This window comes from Pelobates fuscus, chromosome 3, assembly GCF_036172605.1.
Source record: "Pelobates fuscus isolate aPelFus1 chromosome 3, aPelFus1.pri, whole genome shotgun sequence".
NCBI lineage: Eukaryota > Metazoa > Chordata > Amphibia > Anura > Pelobatidae > Pelobates > Pelobates fuscus.
This window is the reverse complement of record NC_086319.1, coordinates 270469937-270491535: the sequence shown is the minus strand read 5'-3', so window position 1 is coordinate 270491535 and position 21599 is coordinate 270469937. Positions and strand designations below refer to the sequence as shown.

Below are 21599 nucleotides of genomic sequence, written 5' to 3'. Positions count from 1 at the left end.
GTTGAACGCCAAGAGCATTTTGATGCCCAGCATTTTAAATTTAAACCACCTGGTACAATTAATTCCTACGAAACAACAGACATAGAATATGCAACGTGAGTAGTTACATGGTTGAATGCCCCTTATATACATAAGCAAAAGATAGAGATCTCTGTGTGTGCAACTCCCCACCCACTAACTCCATAACAGGACAATGACACATTATGTAATTGAGACAGGTATGGGATTTTAATTAGCCGCCTAGTCTGTAATGGAATCTTGTTTGGGGTAGGGTTAGGTTATATACATTGCCCTATAAGCTCTCCTCCTGTCCCTTGGGGCAAGGTAATTTGCAATGCAAGGGGAGGGCTGGGCATCATTCCTGCCTGTGGAGGAATTCAATTTGCAACCAGACAATTCTTCCTAATCACCTCCCCAAACAGGGCATACAATAGTGGCTCATTAACAGCACTCTATGGTAGCTGAAGGGGGCATTTTAAATAAGAAAGAGGGAGCCAGACAAAGGCAGGGAGGACAGATAATCCCACCAACAGCTCCATTGTCCTCTAACCCCCACAAATTGCTTAACTCTTTCCACAGGAGTGCAGGCATATGGCATGCAACAGGAGACTAAGCCACTTCTTTAGCAACGTGACACAGAAAACATCAGCTTATAGGACTGTGATGGTCGTCTGGCACTGGAGCTGTTGAAGGCTATAAACCCCATAACACTCAGCCATCCTTTCTGCTGTAATTTCAATATTTACTCTTCTCTGCCTTTTAGAAATACTTTTACTCCCAGCAGATAGAAGGCTGCTTAGCCCAGACCACTTCATTTTGTAATCAGACTAACATAAATAATGACAAGATGTCCCATCCTATTATGAGGCCTGACTGACAAATGCACCTCTGGCAACTAGCTTTATGTAACCTGTACAAGTGCCAGGTAACCTCCTATTTATGCTAGGTAGCCATAATTTGATGAACTAAAAACATATGCTGCCTTACATTTAACACCTTCCATTACAGCCTGCTTAGCATTGTTTTTCAGATCATCGTCCTCTCTGAGAACAATTTTAGGCACATTCCCTTTATAGAAATTTGTATTGTGTCGGTTGCCATTTTTACACTTGGAGCTGAAATTGTAGTTGGAAAGGTAGATTATCAGCCACCTTTATTTTTTTGTAGACTGCTGGGTGATGGATTCTCATGAAGTAATAACAAACCAATTATCCCTTCTTAAGATAATGTTGCCAGTAAAGTGTTAAAGACACTGATCTGTGGGAGATCAATCTCCTCATTTATAGACTAATTTACAAAACAATGTTATCAGTTAAGTAACTTCACATGAGGTGTTCCCTCCCAGCATTTTTTTCCAATTTGCAGATAATAGAAATTTTTTTAAAGAAAATGAAGTTTGTAACAGGAGCTACACTGTAAATTGTGTGAAATCAGTGTATATAGCCATTGCATTCACATATTTTCTCATCATAGAATAGATCAGGGCTAGGCAACCTTTTAGTAGTACTGTGCCAAAAAAGATCTTGAAGTCCCTTGGCATGCTGGTCCTATTTGTTTTGTATTTTATTTTTTATTTTTTTATTGAGCTGTGTATGTTGTCGTATTGTACTTGTGTTATTTATGGGTGCTACATTTGCTTTGTAATGTATTATTTGCGATTGTGGCATTGTGCATGATACCTATTAATGTGGGCTGTGTAAGGGGGCTGCTTGTTGAATTGTGTCTGGATGTCACATTGTGTGTTTAGTGGAGTGTGTGTGTATGTGTAGGGCTGCTTATGGTATTATATTTGAGCGTGTATGTGGATTTTTAGTGGTGTTGTGTTTGTGGGGACGGTGTGTATTATTTGAATGAGGGGAGGCTTATTCCGCAACTCTGTGTATATCTAGCAATGCGGGTGGCTTCCCTGGGGTGCAGTGGAGACTGGGCTGGCCAGGTACAGGCCATAGGCATGAGCTGTTATAGCTGCCGTAGGCTGCTCTACTCCAGTGCGGATTCCGGTCACAAGTGCAGGGAGGAAGTTGTCAGAGATCACTTCCTCTAAGTGCTGCAATGTGGAAATTGAAAATTGTCCCTCACCACCTGCAATCACCGCTCAGGTTGCACTAGCAGATATCTGAAGTCCCACTGGGACTCCTGATAGGCCAATGCCTGCCTGTCTCCGGCAGACCTGAGTACCATGCATTGCACACGTGCCATAGGCGGCTGACCACTGGCATTGTAAACACAGTCTATATGCAAAACAAAGGGTGCAAATGTAAGATCACATACTGCCAGCAACAAATATATAGCAAAAAAATAAAAATATTTCACTGAGATACTATATTGCTTAGGTCATAAACTAAACCTAAGAATTACAGTAACCCCCCCCCCCAAAAAAAAAAAAAAACAGGGGTTGAAAGATCAACCAGAGCATATTATTTCAGCTAAAAAGGGTAATAGAAAAGTTCAAGTGGTTTTTATGACAGATAAAGGCTAAAGCACAGTCTTTTAAGTGCCTGTCAGCCTATGCCAGCCATTGGCAAAATGCAGCCCCTCACTATGGCGCTAGTCGGCGGACCAGGGGTCTGAGGAAACAATGAGGTAGCACCTAGATCGTGTAACAGGCCCTGTGCCACTTGCTTTTTTTCCCCCGCTTGAAACCTCCCAGGAGATCTATGTCGGCATTGGGGTATAGGCATGTGTCTGATGTCAACATGTAGCGCATTCTGATGCAAGATACTGGGTGCATCTAGTGGTCTTTTATGGTAAGCACTGAAGCATTGTGGTGCAAGATACTGTGAGAATCTAGTGCTCTTCTGTGGTAAGCATTGGACTAATGGATCACAGTGGTTGCTGTGCATGGACAATGTGTCCTTATCAAGAAGCATCACACTGGACAAACAAAAGTCATCACAATGGAGGACTTCATTGAAGGTGGATCTGGCTTAGAAAAAGGGAGTATCTCTGTGCTGGAATATATAAAGGAAAGTAAGTTTCATATAAATATGCATTTCTACGCTCTCAGTCATCCTGTGGTAGTTGAGAAATAACTGGTTTCAAAGCACTGTATTAAAATCCCTTACAAACAATGATTGAACTAGGAGTCACCCTCTTATAACAAGAGCCCTCCTTCTCTAGCAATACAGGGCGAGTGGAACGCACTAGCTTGAGTGAACCGGCTAGCGTTATTGACACATTTTTCTAGTATGAAATCTTAGTTTATCCTGAACAACAAAAAGCCAAAATTAGTCTTAGGTACATCTCAATCAGTTTTGGGGCCCCTTTTTGTGTGAACAATGGAAAGCTATTCCAGGAATCTACTATCCATACTTCTTCCAATATTCAACTGAAAACCATCCCCTATTCATTTGGCAAAAAAAAAAAAAAAAGGTCATAAACTAAACCTAAGAATTACAGTTTTATCACTTTCACTACACAGATGTAGCCAAGACTCTTCAGGTAGTGCCCAACCCCCTGAATAAAACAGCCAGGATACAGAAACATAGGTCCCACATACAGCCCAAAAACTTGTTATGGAGAGAATGTTTCCTTTTCTGATGTAGCATATACAGAATATCTCTTGAAAAGCACTGTGTATAGAACTCTTCTGTTCAATTTAAGAAGGAGTTTAAAAAAAAAAAAAGGGGGGGGGGGGGGGTTGCCAAACAATATATAGATTTTTCAGTGTAAATCCTGTACTCATAGACAGTGTTTGCGTGGAGTGGGAGCTTATTCATGTGGTTCTAAATGTGGTCCTGTAAGTGTCCTATGCAGCACCTGTGTACCTTGGCAACACATCTAGTTTAACTTGTGCCTTAGTGAAAATCTGTTTTAATTAATCGCCCACAGTTCTCTTCAGTTAAAGGGACAGTCTAAGCACCAAAACCATTTTGTATAAAATAAACGTTTTGTCACCCACACCACTTAGTCTCAATGAAATGGCCTTAATGCAGTGTCCCAGTCCTCTTATCTCTGCAATGGAAACCATGTAAGTTTTGAGAAACTTAAACGTTTACATCGGAAAGGTTAAAGTCCTCTAGTGTCTCTCAGTATAACAGCCACTAGAGACGTTTCTGCTGCCATAACTGAGTATAATGCGCTCACGTGATACGGAAGCCCTATATAAAATCATTGATTCAGTGCTTATCTACTAGGAATTGTAAATGCGCACAGATGCGTGCATGCATATGAAAGCTCCAATGTGCTTCTTTGAGAAGCATTGGATATCGGTGAAGGAGGCCATGTGTCCAACATGACGTCGCAGATGGAGGAGAGGTAAGCAGTTTAGGGGGAGCCTCCACACTCCGTAAAATCATAATAAAAAAAATGCAATAATAATAGAACTCCGAAACAGCGCCTGTCTACACACTTGTATATTTTTTTTTATTTTTTTATTAGAGTGTTCCTTCAAATAGGGAAGGTCCTCCCATTTCCCAACTTCAGCTATATGATAAACCTGAATACAAAAAGGAAATGCATATACTTAAGGCCACTGTTTCCTTTCCCAAGGCTAGATGCTATTATAGGCATATCTCTGAAAAATAGATGACAATTTTCCCCACAGATGTCAGTAAGACATATGCAATTCAGCTACCGGAGTTAAGTTAATTTCTGGTCATGAAACCCAATCCCTTTTTCCTCCAAAATGTATTCTACAAATTGAAGTTGTCAAAGGGCACCACAGACTATAGATTTATAGAAAGTGCCAGTTTAAAAAAAACTTGTTTTACAGAGTGAAAGAAAAATAAGCAAAATGTAATATAACATTAAAAAAATATTTTATTTTTTTAAATCACCAGCCAGACCACTAAAATAGGAGGTCAAACCAGCTCTCCATGAAAGGCAGTGTTTATATGTCCCCACCCCCTACACAGAGTTTCACATTTTTTTCTGTGCACTGATAATTCACCATTCAGGCACAAAATAAACACGAATACGAGACAGCGTATGCAAAGGAAACAATGCCAGGTCTGTTTGAGGGGAGGAACACATCGTCCTGCGCGGCTATGGGCACAGTGCGGGCACACAGCCCCCCGCTAGTCTCCAAGTAAAACACCACAGGCTTACTCTAGGACTATATCTGCCGTATGCATTCCAAGAGGAACTTTAAATATTTGGCACATGTTGTGGAAGACGAAAAGAGTAAGCACTGGAAAGGTGTCGCAGGCCCAGTGACCTGACTGACCACAAGTTATCCTGTATCATTATTAAGATATATTTAGCAATTTCCATCCCGAGGTTGTGTCTTTAGAAGGAGGGGGGGAGGAGAGATTAACAGATTTAAAGCCGCAGGAGCAGTGTGTCAAGGGCAAAATCTGAATACAGGGTAAAACATTGTAAAGACGTCCCCATTAACGCTCAAACTAAGAAACAAATGGTAGATTCATGACAATGTGGTGAGAGAAGAGGCTTCTGCTTCCAGTGAAATGTAGCAGCTCAAATATAGGCACATCACTAGGCCATTCACTAAACAGTGCATAGCCAAAAGGGTTGCGAAATTTAGGACAAAACAGCAAAGTTAACAAAAAATTTTTGTCAAAGAAGCTCACTTGAAATTTGATATTTTGGCTCAAATCTTGCAGATTTGAACTCCCTACAATTCACAGTTTAATGAACAGAATCCCCAAAAGAGCAAGACAGAAACAATTTGCAAAAACTATAGAAACCCAAATGCCTCTGAATGTCAACAATCCAGCACATTACCTACCAGAGACAACACAAATATTAATCTCGTTAATGCAAGTTCTTGCAGGACAAGCACACTTGTACATTATTTGCAATGTGTATCTTTCAAAATTTTCTCCCGTTATTTACCATAGGTTTCTTTTGTTAATTGTATACCATATGGATAATAAAAATGAAACATGCCTCTGTCTCTGGACAGAATAAAAGTAACTTGCTGTGCCTGTTCTTTTCATGGTGGGAATGTGTTTATTTTACTGTACAAACATTTCCAAAACATTTACAGCACAGCAAAATTCACGCATTGTGCTGTATTATTTTGTCTTCTTATAAGTGTTCTAATAGATACAAACAAGGAAAATGCATAATGCAGTCAGTCAATGTAAAAATAGTTTTCCTATGTAGCATAGTATAAAATCAACAAATCAAACTAAAAAAAAAAATAGACCCAGTTCCAAGACGACAAACTCAAAGAATATGTAGAGCCACAACTGTGAAACATACCAAATATAGGGAAGCTCTCCTGGCAAACAATGTCATGAGGGCCAAAAAGGTAATAAGATAAGGCATCTCAAGATCCACGATTAACACAGAAAATGTTATCCGCCCAAAACAGCATCAATAACAAAGATTATGTTTAAAAATAAAAAAAAAACACACCACACAAGTGTGTCTACAAATATTAGCACACATATACATCATAAATAAATTACATTATGTATGGATCTTTGGCCCATCCTGCAACCCATAAATATTTTCCTGTTCTTAATCTACATTACTAGTTTTTGTGAAACTGAATATTGCACTCTATGGTAAAGACACTTACCATGAAGCATCCCATAAAAGTTATATAGGCCTTATGCTTGGAGTAGATGTTATTCCAGTTTCAATGAGTAATTATTTTAAAAAGTTAAAATTGTGCACAATGTCATTCATAAATAGGATAAAGTGGATGGAGGTAAGTGGATGATCTCAAGGTTTTGTTCAGAGTTCACTTTACTTAAAGCAATACTCTAAACAGCTAAAGCACTTTAGCTTTCTGAAATGCTTTATGTGTGAAGAGTGTGCCCTGGTCCCCCTTTAATTTTACTAAAAGGGCAGATTTTAAAAGAAAACCCCCTGGCTGTCAGACAAGCGGTCCCGTTAACTTCCTGGTTGTCTCGCTCAGTGGAGCTAAACTCCAGAGGCAGCAATTGCCCAGAAAGTAAAGGAAAAAAATCCCCACAAACAATTAAATGCATACACATTTTCATTGTGGGTATATCCCCTAAATAGTGAGATATTGTTTGTATTTGAGCAGTGGAGTGTCTATTACTTTGGGTCACCTAAAAAGGACAAAAAAAAAAAAACAACAACAACAAAAACCAAGCAGTGGCTCATGTATTTCAATGACACTTGTAAGATTAATAAAGTTATGGAGTCCAACCAAAATGGTTACATCTCTACAGAGTGATTCAGATAATTTAGGGATCTGGGCAGACAGGTGTCAGATGAAAGATTCAGTCTATTTGGGTTTAATATTTGTTTGCAAAATGTATAAATGTGCAGCTACTACAGTAAACATAGTTTAGTTAATTACAGACATCACTACATGAGAATGAGTTTAGGAAAAGAGGGTGCAATATATGTCAGCATCTAAATAATCAAGTGTCATTGGAACATAAATTATAATATTTTATAAAAATCCAATGATAGGATTCCATCTGGAATATGCAGTCCATAAGCATCAGTTCTCAAGGCTGTTATAGAACTGGAAACACATACAGAGGCTACCTACAAAACTAGTAGGGGTGATGAGAAACTCTGTTTTGAAGATTTTGAATCAGCAACAGAAGAATGCAGCAAGAGGGGGGGAAAGGGGGATAAAATACTATGCAAATACAAAAAAAAAAAAAAATACAATCGATTTATACATATGATGACCAAAAACAGATAAAACTTTGAGTATTTTAGTCCACTAGTAGCAGGACACCTCTAGTCCAGCTGTCCGCCTGGTCCGAATCATATGGATGTAAAGTAACCCAGTCAAAGGAAAGGATTTCTATATTGGAGGGTTAAGTATCCCAAAATGCTCTACTTATAGAGTGTTCTTTTCAGTTATACAGAGAATGTGCAGCTTTGACTGAATTGGTGACAGTAAGATTTATCAACAGGATGGAGGTGGGCGAAAGTAACTTCCCATTAAATTCAATCTGGGAGCACTTCCTGTAGTGTATTTCAGAATTGGGAAGGCTGCTAACCCTATTATAGAGGAATAAAAAGGCAACAAAAACTATTCACTATCTATAACCATGGCATACACTCAGATATTCTACATAGATAGTGGCATTATATATTTAAAATAATGGAGTTAGAATGTGTGTTTTAGGGAGAGATATTGTATTCTTTTTTTCTTCTTATATTTCAAATGCTTTGGTGCAAGAAAAAAAAAAATAACCTTGTATGAAAGAATCACAAATGCATGAAAACAATCACAATGTAGTGACTTTAGGTTAGATAATTTAGAGAGGGGAAAAATAGAATGGATTCAGGAGAAAAACACACATTTTGAATCAGAACTTGATCAAGGTCTAAAATACAGGGATTTCCAAAGAATGAATGCCTATTATACAATATAAAAGTGTACAGGTGCTGAACATAATACACCTTGTATATATGGTGTTATGCCAGCCATATAATGCCTTACGCACATGCTCGAATTATACGAATAAATTTAAAACTAAAAAAAACACAGAAAAAATAAAAAAAATCTATATCCATCTCAAGTTTTATAGTAGAACAGATAAAAAAAAGAAACATGAACAAATATGTATCCATGCAGATTTTCACGCGAATAAATACTAGATTTACTGTCCAGCAAAAGAGGCAGCTCTCATAAAACAAGGCATTCTACTGGTGAGAATATCAAATTGCCAGAAAAGTACTAAATTAGGTAAGAAATTAGTGTTCTTCAACTATAAAAAAAAAAAATCACACTAAACTAAATAATACAACACATATACCAGAGTGGATAGATTAATACATACAAGTTTCATACTATCAAATGAAAATGTAAAAACACAAAGCAAATCCACAGCTCAGGAGAAAATTTAAATTGAAGAGAATCACAATGAATCTTTCTGGTAAATATAATTATATTAAATATAGTAATTACAGCAAGGCAACTTGGGGCAGTAAAGAATTCTTCAACCACTCACATTTCTAACCCTAAATTTAAAAACCAAAACATTGATTTACATGGAAAACATAATAAAACAAAAAGGAGAGAACAATCCATGTATACTAAAGAGTAATACTGCCTATGGAAAGAGTGGTATAAGGATATGTACACACAGCCACTTCATTCAGGCAGATAATAAGATTTTAAATTTTCTTACCGCTCGGGCACTAGGTGATAGAGCACCATTGGGCAAATAATGCCCCCCAAGGTCTGGAATCATCAAGAATGGGTACCCGGCGTAGGGAGGGCTTTTGAAGAATGCTGCATCCTGGTGTTGTCTTCTGAATGCTAGAATGGCAGGAAAAAAATAGAATAAATTACAGGCATGACAAGAAATTAAATGAAAAGCATCCCAAATCAGCAATTTAGTTTATATTTACAATGTAATGTGGACACTAAAGGTCGGGGGCTGACACATTAATTACCAATAAGGAACCAATTATTGGGGGTGGAATGTGAACCACCTTAACACAGTTTAATAGCAAAACCATATTTTTGAAGGAAGTGTAAAGGTTAGAATAGGAGAAAACAAAACACACACACAAAACAAGAATCAACCCATATTATTTTATTAGCATATAAGTAGTCTATACTAGTTTGGAAGTCTGCAGCCAACCTTAAGTCATCAAGGATACTAGTTTACCAACATTGGCAGTGCCATGGTTACCCGTCAGAACTGCTATACCAACCAATCTCAATATTAATGTACACACATTACTATTAAAGAGGACAGAGTGCCAAAAAGGCATTGAGAGTATATGTATTATTAGTGCAAATCACTGCCAGGTTTTTCTAATATACTCTTAAGGCTTCCCTACCAATAAAGGGGAAGCCCTCCCATCAAAAGCACGTGGACATGAAAAGCATGCTGGGAATTTGCTTTACAGTATGCATTTTAACACTGGATTATATAATCAGAACTACTAATCACTACCCTCAACACAAGTAGAGGAAAAACAAGGGACTCAAAAAGCTGCTTGTATTAAAATTAAACTCAAAAAAAGATTGGTTTATCAGAAACTTGACACATTTATTTTAAAATGCTGGCTAGAGAAAGTTCCAGCCTAAAATAAAAATAAATGTGCCATACTTGAGGGGGGTGGGGGGAGGGGGAGATGTAGACAAGATTTTCATGATGTACATAAGAAATGTGTCAGGACAGAGCGCAAATACTGAAAAGAGCTGCAACATGCCATACTGGCACAACAAAAACGTACGGGAAGCAAGGCAATACCATCTGTTTGAACCATTCCTTAAAAGGCAAAATATAGCAAGAAATGCCTTCCAGCATATGTGGCAAAGGCTGGAAAGAAATGATCTTGGTAAAGTAAAAAAAAATCTAAATACAAAGAGGTGGCCACAAAATTGAGTGGACACTAAACTTTATTTTTACATGTGCTTTGCCATTTACACAGCCCTTGTTTTGAATGAGTACTGGGGACAAAGCGGTTCTCATTTGTCATCACATTGCGGGTTATTGCAATCTAAACATATGAGACCTGGGATTGTTGCAGTCGGTTTAATAAATTAAAATGGATTTAATAAATACAGTAGCCACCCTTCACACACTGAGCTTATGGGGTGCAAAAAAAATGTAAATAATTAATGATTTAATATTCACATTTTTTACAATAAACCTGAAGTGATGATAAAAAAAATAAACATAAAGGATTCATACTTATAGGAAAAATGTCCTAGACAAATATACAAATCTAAGTCAGCCACAGATACAATATGAATTATCCAAAATCAGCTACAGGCAGAGAATAAATTTAAAAAGATAACTCACCTTCAGACAGGTAATCCCTGTGTTTCTCAAAGCTTTCTCTTGGAGGGGGACGTCTCTCCACCTGTATATGTGAGAGCAAAAAATACATTAAACGAACACTTTCCTTAATATTGCCATATGTGCATTAGTCTGACATGGGCCAGGAGATCCAGCGTGGCTGCATTAAGCAAGGGCTGAAATGTGAATATCTCAAGAATAAAATAATTGACATTTGTGTGAGGATAAATCTTAAAATTGTGTAAACGCGAAGTACAGTTCACATTTACACAGCTTTGCATATTGCTAGACTAGTGAGTTTGAAAAACAGAGCAAAAGTTACTGGACAATAAAACGTTCCATTGTAAGCTCACATGCAGTAAATAGAACCCTTCTGTTTCAGTATGTATCTTACTATATAGTTACTGAAAACAAATTAAGGTGACAGATATATCCATATATAAATAGGTACTTTATAATATACATACATTTTTTTAAGCTACTTTTTCTTTATCGAGTCTGTATTCCTAGCAGAGTTTGGGAAGTCCTAATTACACATTGGCTTGCTTACCTCTGAGTCGGAGTCACTGCTCAGGTTCTCGGACTCGTTAACCAGCGAGGATTTGACGTCTGCCAGGTCCCCCTCTGCAGATCCCTCTCCGGGGCTCTTATCCTCCTGCTCCCCTTCATCCTTAAACCGGATCAGCTCATCATTGGCCCCCAGCTCATCCCCCCCGCCGCTGTTTAACTGCGGCATAATGGTACCCCACCGGCAGGGAGCACTCTCCCAGGAAATGAAAAAAAATTAAAGTATAAAAACAGAAGAGTAAAAAAAGTAAAATCCAATCGCAAGATCCACCAAAAATAAAAAATTAAATAATCAACAAAAAACTGACAAACGGTGCACTCGATTTAAAAAAAAAATACTCCCGAAATCTTATACAGTGAGTCGATCACTAAACTACAAAAGACAACTGCTAATAAACCAATTTGACCTCCATACGTTGAACAACTAACTCCCCACCCTTAAAACCTAATACCCATAGATGACCCCTCCACCTAAACGCTCTCCCACCCCCCTAGCAGCGCACAGCAAGCCTATCTCCCCCGGACTCTAGCCTTCCTACACTGCACAGCCCCCCAACTTCACTGCACAGGGTCTTAACCCCCCCACCCCACTGCACAGGCAGGCTCTCCCCCCATAACACTGCACAGCTTCCCTCCCCCCTCAGCACAGTCAGGCTTCTCCCCCCTCCCTCTCAGAGCAAACTTCCTGCAGGCTCCTTAGGAATGAGATGTTTTCTTTCGGCAACAGAATGTCTTTTGTATGTTACAATCTGCTCTGCATTGCCCCCCCTCTGAATCAACAAATATATATGTTTGTGTAAAAAGAAAAGAAGACAAAAGGCCTAAAACCAAACGTGGGGGTATCACCCCTTAAAATCCAGCGACCCCCAACTTTAGAAACAGACAAAAACTTCCCAAAACTGTAACCAACTCCCCCTTGTTTTCTTCAGTCCCAGCCACACGATCAGGCTGCAGTCTCTTTCTACAATCCGGGAAAAAGGGTGGACGTGCCAAAAGGCTAAAAGTTTCTCCAAAAGTTGTAGCAAAATAAAAACAAAATAGAAAAAAAGAAAATAAAAATCAAATCAGAGCTTCAGTAAAAGTGCAGAGATTTCCTAGTTTGAGAAAAAAAAAATCAGTTTCCTCGCCTGCTCTTATAGTCTTCTTGTTAGAATGTCCTGGATCGTTGATTTTTTTTTTTATTTTTTTTAAAAAAATATCTTTGGTGGTGGGTGGGGGGAGGAGGGGAGGGCATATGATGCTCCCCTTTGCTTGCTGGATCTGCAACAAATCCTGTTCCTTTCCTGGGTAAACTGCTAATGCAGACCTGCAACAGCAGGATCCCCAGCCAGAATATAGGGGAGGAGTCTACCCCTGCAAACTGACACTTATTTAAAAAGGTCTACTCAATGGACAATTGAGGGAATGGGGCCAAGGTTAACCCTTCTGCTGCTGGAATGGAAGTGCGGTAGAGGTTGGATTGTGGGCTGACTCATTTAACCCCCCTGCTGCCAGACCAATGCACTGCAAGCCATTTTAACAGCTGCAAACTTCTTGCAGCCGTCCAATGTGCCTGTATGTAGCAATTGCAAGCAATGTAAACTTAAGGTTTCAAGACAGAGGATGGACAGTGCTGCAATTCAGTTCTCCTACCATGAGGATCTTATCAATGAAGCTGAACAATGGCTTCTAGAAAGGGAATGGTATTGATTTATGGTAGGTTGACCAGGCCTATTCTCCTGGTGTCTGTATAGTCACTGCATTTATTCTCGGAGTGCCAGAAGGAGTGATTAATTTGTACTCTTCCCTGTGGGTCATATTGTATTGCTGGTGATAAATCTATTACTGCTTTACCTCCAAATCCCTCCATATACTATAATGAAGTACCATTCAAATGGGTGGACTATTATTCATTATAAATCACTTTTCGATTATTTGTATTAGAATTACTCAACATTTAACAATAAGTCATTTAAAATATATATCTATATTCTAAGTGCAAAAGCTTATAACACAAAAGTGGAGATCCATGCAGGCAGGAATTGCTTATCGTTTTACAACTAAGTACAACCGAGAGGCCAAAGTTAGAAAGTTAGCAAAACATAAAAAAATAAGAAGAGAAAGAACAAAATACAGTTAAGTTGGTAGCTATATATATTATATATTTCTCTCTGTTACTATTTTTTATGAGTTGCTGCATTGACCTCTCTATTGTACTGTATATTGCAAAAGGGTAGACCTCCCTCCTGCATAGAACTCCACTTTGTGTTATAAGCGTTTGCACTTATATATTGTAATTTTGGTCGTTTTTGTGAGGGAAGTAAGGTACCCATCACAAGTGTTTTGAGCCGCTGATTACCATAATTTGTAAGTTTATCGCTTACTTTACAATTTTGTGTTATCAATTTAGAATATATATATATATATATATATATACACAGAAAAACTAAAAACTCTAGCACTCACGCTGTAGGTATCCCTTGTTTGCCGGGTGCTCAGCCAGGGCTTGGTTATCCAGATATCCAAAGAGATAGCAGCACTCACGGAGTATTAAAGTTCTAATCTTTATTTGGTCATATTAAAAGTCACGATCAACACCAAGAGCTCCTAAAGCGACCTCCCGAAGGAAACAACGCCAGAAAGTTACCCGCCAGTGCACCCGACCCGCTCACCCTACAGTGGCTCCAGAGACCTATACCCAGCGTGACACGCTCCCGCACAGGAGAACCCACGGAACAGACCGCAACACTGACCGGGAGACGGGGAGGTCGGTTGCCCTGGAGAAGCCAACAGCCCGCAATCAGACCATAGCTAAACTGGGCATCGGCTGAAACAAGCACTGGACTGAATACCTGAGGCAGGCAGCCGCTAGCTGCACTGGACACTGAGAACCGTAAAACACACACAAAATCCGGTGATCTCCCCCTCTATTGACTCTTATGCACTGCGCATTCTGCCAGTACCCTTTATTTGCTATACTTAGATATGTTTTATACGCTTAGCCAACCTACTGTAACCCTAGGCATTTCACTTCTTACTATGTTAATGTAGCCTTAGATTCTATGCCTAGACACACAGTTTAGCCTGCCTACCACGCATACACTAATGAGCATATGCCTCATAAGACAGATACACTAGCAAAGAATTGTGCGTGTCAATAACCTAGGCCAGTCATGTGTATTAACCTCTTGTACCCCCAACGCTGGTTATTGCGACCTACATTTACCACTAACATGATCTAATCAATACTAATCTCACGTTTAAAAAAAAAAAAAAAAAAAAGTGCTGATAATCCTAAGGTTCCAATTGTTTTGCCTGAAAATGTGCTTGAGGAATGCTATTGGGGGACCAAGAGCTTATATGTAATGTTACCCAAAGCACAACAAAAATAAAGAATAAAAAAAAAAAAAGGCACGATCAACGTTTCAGTCCTCTATATGTGACTTTCCTGGTATTGATTCTGAGGAAAGTCTCATATAGAGGACTGAAATGTTGATCGTGACTTTTAATATGACCAAATAAAGATTAAAACTTTTATACTCCGTGAGTGCTACTACCTCTTTGGATATATATAGTCTTTTATGGTTTAACTGAATTGGCAGAAAACTATTAGTATTAACCAACTCTATGCTGCTAATTGTATTACCTTGGAAGGTGGATTCTGAACACACCGTCCTAAATTTGAACAGGTTCCATATTTGGAGGATCAACCAACTCTTATCAATATAACAATTTTTTTTATCCTGTACATTTATTGTGCTATGGATACATAGAATGTCACTAAACAACAAACAAACAAACACACAATTACAAAAAAAACGAGGCACCACTATTTAAAAAAAAAAAAAAAAAAAAAAAAAAATATGTGGACAAAACATAGTATATTAACTGAATTGAGTCTATTCTTCAAGTGAAGTAAGTATCAAGTGGCAGTATGTATGATAAAACTCTCTCACTTAAAGATAGAACACTTTTCTAATAAAATAAAACATAACTAATGTGTAACAAATTTTGTGAGCCACCTGGTCCCTTTTTTTTTTAGATAGGAAAATGGATGAGAAATAAAGAGTTTTTTCCAATGATATATCTTTTTGAAAATATTTTATTTATTAACAATATATAGAAGCAGCGGGTAAGTTGTGAAATTGTTCTAGAGAGAAATGTAAGAATTGCTTGCGCTGAGATAGCAAAGCTCTGTAAGTTGTGTTTGAGTGGATATATCGGACATTGGGACATGCATACTGCAGGGTGCTATGTTCATAACAAAGGAAGGATGTAGTGCTAGAAGAGGGCGAACAGAGCACTACGTTGGCAGTGAAATGTGCAAATTAATTTGGCCCAACATGATCTTGCCAATCTATATAACCACTGGGCTTCAAACTCATTATGTTTTGGGGAACTGATTTTATTTAGCACCTTATTTCACAAGACAGCAGTTGTAAAACTATATAAAGGCCTCCAAAGCAACCCCCCTCACCCCCCTTTTACTATTCGGTCTACAGTATATATAGTGGGTCTTCAGCATGCCTGCCATACTGAGCTAACAAGGGAGAGGCACAGACCCCCCCACACTCCTAAATTTACTCTTTCTGTCCCATTCCTCCCCCTATTTCTACACCCTCCCAACCTCAGTCCCATTCTACCTCCTTTTTCCAGCACCCTTTCTCCTCCCTTTTCTCCCCTACCCAAGCTCTCTGGGAGGGGCCTTCAAATCTGTCAGCATCTTATCCAGAGCTGGAAAGAAAGTGACAGAAAACAATGTTTCTTTCTTAAAAATCCCTGGAAAGGGGAAGAAAAAAAAAAAACAGACCTCAGAATCCAGACAATTAATCACTTGCTCACCAAGCCCCCATCAGCCCCCTCTCTTTCCATAATGGTAGTATACACAGATTTGCAATCTTACATGGGTTAAAATAATTGGGAGCAGAATCAGGATAGCTGAGTACAAGGAAATGTTAAGTCCCCACTGCCTCCAGCAAAGTCTACTTCGAAGACTGGAGGTCCGTTATTACAGAAAAAGGACAGCGTGAAAAAAAAAATAACAATAAAAGTGGCCTTTGCCTAGTTTAAGAAAGATTATATATATATATATATATATATATATATATATATTAAAAATACAGCCCAATCCATATGTATTTGAATAGTGATACACAATTTGTTGTTTTGGCTGTTCCTCCTGCACATTGGATTTGATTCCACGATTAAGAGTATAAAATACAGAATTTTAGCTTCTGTGTGACATTATTTACAGCAATAGACTATATAGGAATTACAACCTTTGTGTACACAGTCCCTCCATTTTCAGAGACCAGACATGGTTGATAGATGTCATATTCAGTAACTGGTTGCTAAAGTATGAAATAAACTCACTTAAATTTACTATAATTGAGGCTTAGTTAGCTGCTATGGAAAAATTCTCTAACTCGGCTCTAGGGTTATTTTAGTCTCAGGTTTGCCATTTGAGTTTTAAGGGACACTGCAGTCACCAGAACCACTACAGTTTAATGTAGTGGTTCTGGTGTCTGTAGAATGCCCCTGCAGGTTCAGCAATGAAAACGCCTTTTCAGCTGCAGTCATTCAGACGGCCACAAGAGTTGCTTCCTATCTTAATGCTGCACGGGGGACACACCTAAACAGGAAGTTTGACACTATAGTGTTAGGAATACATGTTTGTATTCTTAACACAATAGTGTTCCTTTCATTTGCGAAAAAGGTTTAGTGAATTACCTTAATGGCATCCTCCCTGGTGATATTCATCCAGGCCTACACAGCAGCCATCTTTTTACTTCGTGTTGGATTTTGTGGTATTTTAACCTTCAGTCTTTACAGGCTGAGATGTTTTAGGTAGGGTTGATGGCTTTGCCCAGTGAAACACCTTTTTTGCCATATAGCTTCATGGATGCCTTAGAAATATGTTTTGGGTGATTGTCCAGCTGTTTAAATGCCTTTCATGGAGATCTGAAACTTTTGGTGGGGTAAACAAAGATTTATTCGCTAAAGTGTGAATGGTCGGTTATTAAGTTAATTTAAAAAAGTTAGGCCTAAATTGCTACACTGAAAACAACAGACTGATATTTTTTTCAATTTGCATCTTATGAACTAAAACTTATAATTTAATTTGAATCTCCAAGAATTCCCACTTTTGCTAACCATATAAATGGTTTTGTACATTTTGATTCTGCAATCAGAAGTCACATACTTTAAAGGATCACTTTAGTGTCAGGAAAACAAAGGGGTTTTCCTGACACTATAGTGCCCTGAGGGTGCCCCCACCCTCAGGGTCCCCCTCCTGTGGTGCTGAAGGGGTTAAAACCCCTTCAGCAGCTTAACTTATTCCAGCGCCGGGCTCCCTAGCGCTGGTGACCTCTCCTCCCCCAATGACGTCAGCGGAGCCGAATGTGAATGCGCGGCAAGTGCCGCGCGCACATTCAAGCTGTCAATAGGAAAGCATTTGTCAATGCTTTCTTATGGACGCTCTGTGCGATGGAGGCATAATATGCCTCCAACGTCGCAGATGCGCCACTAGTAGCTGTCCGGAAGACAGCTACTAGAGGCTGGCTTAACCCCAAATGTAAACATAGCAATTTCTCTGAAACTGCTATGTTTGCATCTGAAGGGTTAAACCCTGAGGGACATTACACCCAGACCTCTTCATTGAGCTGAAGTGTTCTAGGTGACTATAGTGTCCCTTTAAATAAGTCAAGAGAGCTATCTCTAATGGAGTTATTAACCATCGTAAAATGACAACCAAAAATACCACATTTAGGCCAGAGTAGTCTGATGTTTTTCAAACTTCATATAAATAAGCCAACTTTTTCAATACGGTTTTTAACCGTTTTCCATTTCATAAAAAAAAAAAAAGTGGTGCCACAAGTTAATCTGTCACTGTGTTTTTAACTGTAAATACCAGCAATGACAGCAGCAGTCTGCCGTATACTTTATGAGTTAGGATTATTGTCATTGTGCATTCAGTTCTTATACACCACATGCACCAAACAGTAACTTACACAATTCTCTGGTAGATGAAGGACTGGAAGTTTTGAAGACTCTGCAATTGGTTTCCTAGGATAAGGTTTAAGTATATGGAATTTGTTATCACCTGCTCAGTTCATAGCCTCCTCTGTGTGTTTTTTGTGAAACAAAAGTGATTTAAAGTGAACCTATAAGCACCAAAACAACTTTAGCTTAGTGAAGCAGATTCGGTGTACAGATCATGCCCTGCATTCTCACAGCTCAATTCTCTGCCAATTACTAATTAAGTCACTTTTGTTTCTGTTTATGTAGCCCTAGCCGCAACTCCCCTGGCTGTGACTGACACAGCTTGCATTTAAAATTGTTTAATTTTCAATTAGATGTTAGCTTGCCTTAAAGGGTTTTTATTTTCTGCTCTGTAGGTTTAACTTTAACAACACACAGGAGGTTCCTGGAGGGTCTAGAATGCTATTAACAGAGCAGGATATAATAAATGATCTATAAACCCAACAAACTAATGCCCCAGAATCCTTAGATAAAGGGTTAAGATGACCGAGCCACTATAGAACACCCTGACTGCCGACACGCTAACGCGGAACCCCACACATCGTGCACCGATAGCACTAACACAATCGTCTAACAAGTATTAGATTTGGGAAGAAACACACAACAACAGGTGGGAACCTCACCAAACACAACATAACTAGGAAACCCCGAAATACCCATTGAGGCTCTAGAAGGCTGCATCACCAGAGGTACAGAAGATCTAGGGAGACTTGTGAGACACACCACCAAATGATACGCAATCACAACTCAACACGATGCACACTCACTCCAGATGAGAGCCGCAAGGAACAAGCCACTCTAACCGAGACCGCCAACACTCAGACACACCACAATAGGGACACGATAACATTACCTGCGGGGGAAATACCCGAATGTGTGTGGCTACCCTTACAAATAAGCTGCCTGAGTCTGAACTTAACACAATAGACCAGAGAGTCCTAACCACACAATAACACCACATAACAACATCACAATAACATCAAGCAACCCCAGTGGAGACCCGCGAATCTCAATGAACAGCAATACACTCACGACATAGGCAGACATTACCTACCCCGCATAACCCAAAGAAAAAAACACTACCGTCATAAGATTCACACGCACTCACAGGTAGATTAGAGACAAGAAACTGGAGGAGCCCAAGCGAGACTGTTCAGATTATGTAACTTCTAAGCGGGCCTACAAGTCCAACCTATGCACTATTAATGTTTAAGCAGTTATATGTTTCATGAGAGACCTGCGAGTCTCACTGTTCTAACGCGGACCCCATATTTACAATTGTTGTATCGTTGCATTTCGACACCAAAAACTTTCAACCTTCAATAAAACCTTGATTTACAAAAAAGAAAAAAGAAATGATAAATTACACACAATGTGCAATAAAGGAAGTTTAAAGGGAATCTCCAGTGCCAGGAAAACGATCCGTTTTCCTGGCACTGGAGGGTCCCTCTCCCTCCCACCCCCCCAATACTCAGTTACTGAAGGGGTGAAAACCCCTTCAGTCACTTACCTGAGGCAGCGGCGATGTCCCTCGCCGCTGTCTCCTCCTCCGCGCCGCTCCTCCTCTGCATTGCGTCGGCCGGTGGGCGAGACTGATCCCGCCCATCGGCCGAAGAGACCTAATGCGCATGTGCGGCAGTGCCGCTCATGCGCATTAGCGCTCCCCATAGGAAAGCATTGAAAAATCATTTCAATGCTTTCCTATGGGGAAATGAGCGACGCTGGAGGTCCTCACACAGCGTGAGGACGTCCAGCGACGCTCTAGTACAGGTTTCCTGTGCTATGAAGGAGGAAGTGACCTCTAGTGGCTGTCTAGTAGACAGCCACTAGAGGTGGAGTTAACCCTGCAATGTAATTATTGCAGTTTATAAAAACTGCAATAATTACACTTGCAGGGTTAGGAGTAGTGGGAGTTGGCACCCAGACCACTCCAATGGGCAGAAGTGGTCTGGGTGCCTGGAGTGTCCCTTTAAAGATTAGTTGTCTCTTTCAGGAAGTGTTTGGGAATGCTGTGCAAGTCACATGCAGGGAGGTATGAGTAAGGCTGTGTAAACAATGTGTTTCAACTGTCTAATGGCAGAGAATTGAGCTGTAAGACTGCAGGGGCATGATCTATACACCAAAACTGCTTCTCTAAGCTGAAGTAGTTTTGGTGCCTATAGTGTCCTAACTCCAAAATGGCAGAACAATGAGCAATGAGACTGCAGCCACAAGATCTATACACCCAAACTGCTTAATTATGCTAAAGTTGTTAAACTTAACAACACATTTAGTGAATAAAACTCCCAAGTGTCAGTTTCCTAAATTCTTCACTTTTTGTCTCTACAGCAAAAAGTATTTTGCATAACATTTCAAACTTGGTAATAATTTAGCCCATCTGTCAGATTTTTAAGAATAGCAGTATTCCCTGTGCAAAGTCCTATTTGTTTGGGTGTCCTCTCCCTACAAGTTAAAAAAAACTAAAATCTTCGTAGGGGAGAATACTCCATACCTTGCTATGTCACTGCTTCAGGCGTTTTCTTTATCAAAACACTTACAGGTGAAAGGAACAAAATCCCCCTGCCCCTTCGCTGTGGGCTGAATTCATAGTAATGAGCTAATCAAGTTTCGGGGGCCCTAAGAGGAATTCAAGAAAGAAAAAAAAAAAACACACATTAGCCAAAACTAAAATACAGATTTCTGAACTTCGCATGACATAAGTTAATACATGAATAACAATAATATGTGCATTTTCATCAAAAAGGCATGTAGTACCATATGGCCCAGGATGAAAATCAGGACTACTCCAAGCAATGTTGGTCAATTTGTATACACGATAAATATGGCTTTTATTTGGTTCTATAATAAAAACAAACTAGAGAAAGAGGGTTTGTCATTCTCTCTTCACTCTGTGGGTTTTTTTCAGGTTCTGCTTGATGCAATTGAATGTCTGAATTATCGGAGTTGCAGCAGAGAGGAAGGAAGGGCCCCAGTTTTTGTCCAACTGCTTGAAAATGGTTTGATATAAACAAGGATGATGGTCTCCCAATAGACTCACTGCACTATAAACAACAATGGGCTGCTTAGAGTGTATTTTGGCTATTGCAATAATCACTCATCATGGGACTGATATACTGAACAGTTACATACCTTCCTAGTAGCCCAGTTTTGGGCCTGAATACCTCGAGTGTCCTTTTCTATCATAAAGTTCCTCTTTTCTAGGAGCTCCATATTGTTAGTGTGTCTGAGTGTATAACAGAGTTCCACAGCAATAATACTCCAAGTAATGTGTCTTCAAACTACAATAAATGTGTTTAGAAATAAATCTGTGTAAATAAGATATATTGTTCTACTTCTAAACCT

General features: G+C 39.3%; 1 protein-coding gene across 1 annotated transcript in view; it reads right to left on the bottom strand.

Annotated features, from left to right (window-relative positions):
* TCF7L1 (transcription factor 7 like 1) overlaps positions 1-11508 on the bottom strand; it is a 46970-nt gene extending 35462 nt beyond the window's left edge. The window contains exons 1-3 of the mRNA XM_063448522.1: positions 11221-11508; positions 10674-10734; positions 9042-9172 (exon numbers count right to left, since the gene is read on the bottom strand). Of these exons, the coding sequence (XP_063304592.1) occupies positions 9042-9172; positions 10674-10734; positions 11221-11406 (378 nt within the window). The 5' untranslated portion in view covers positions 11407-11508. The remainder of the gene's footprint in view (positions 1-9041; positions 9173-10673; positions 10735-11220) is intronic.
* Positions 11509-21599: the final 10091 nt, after the last annotated feature.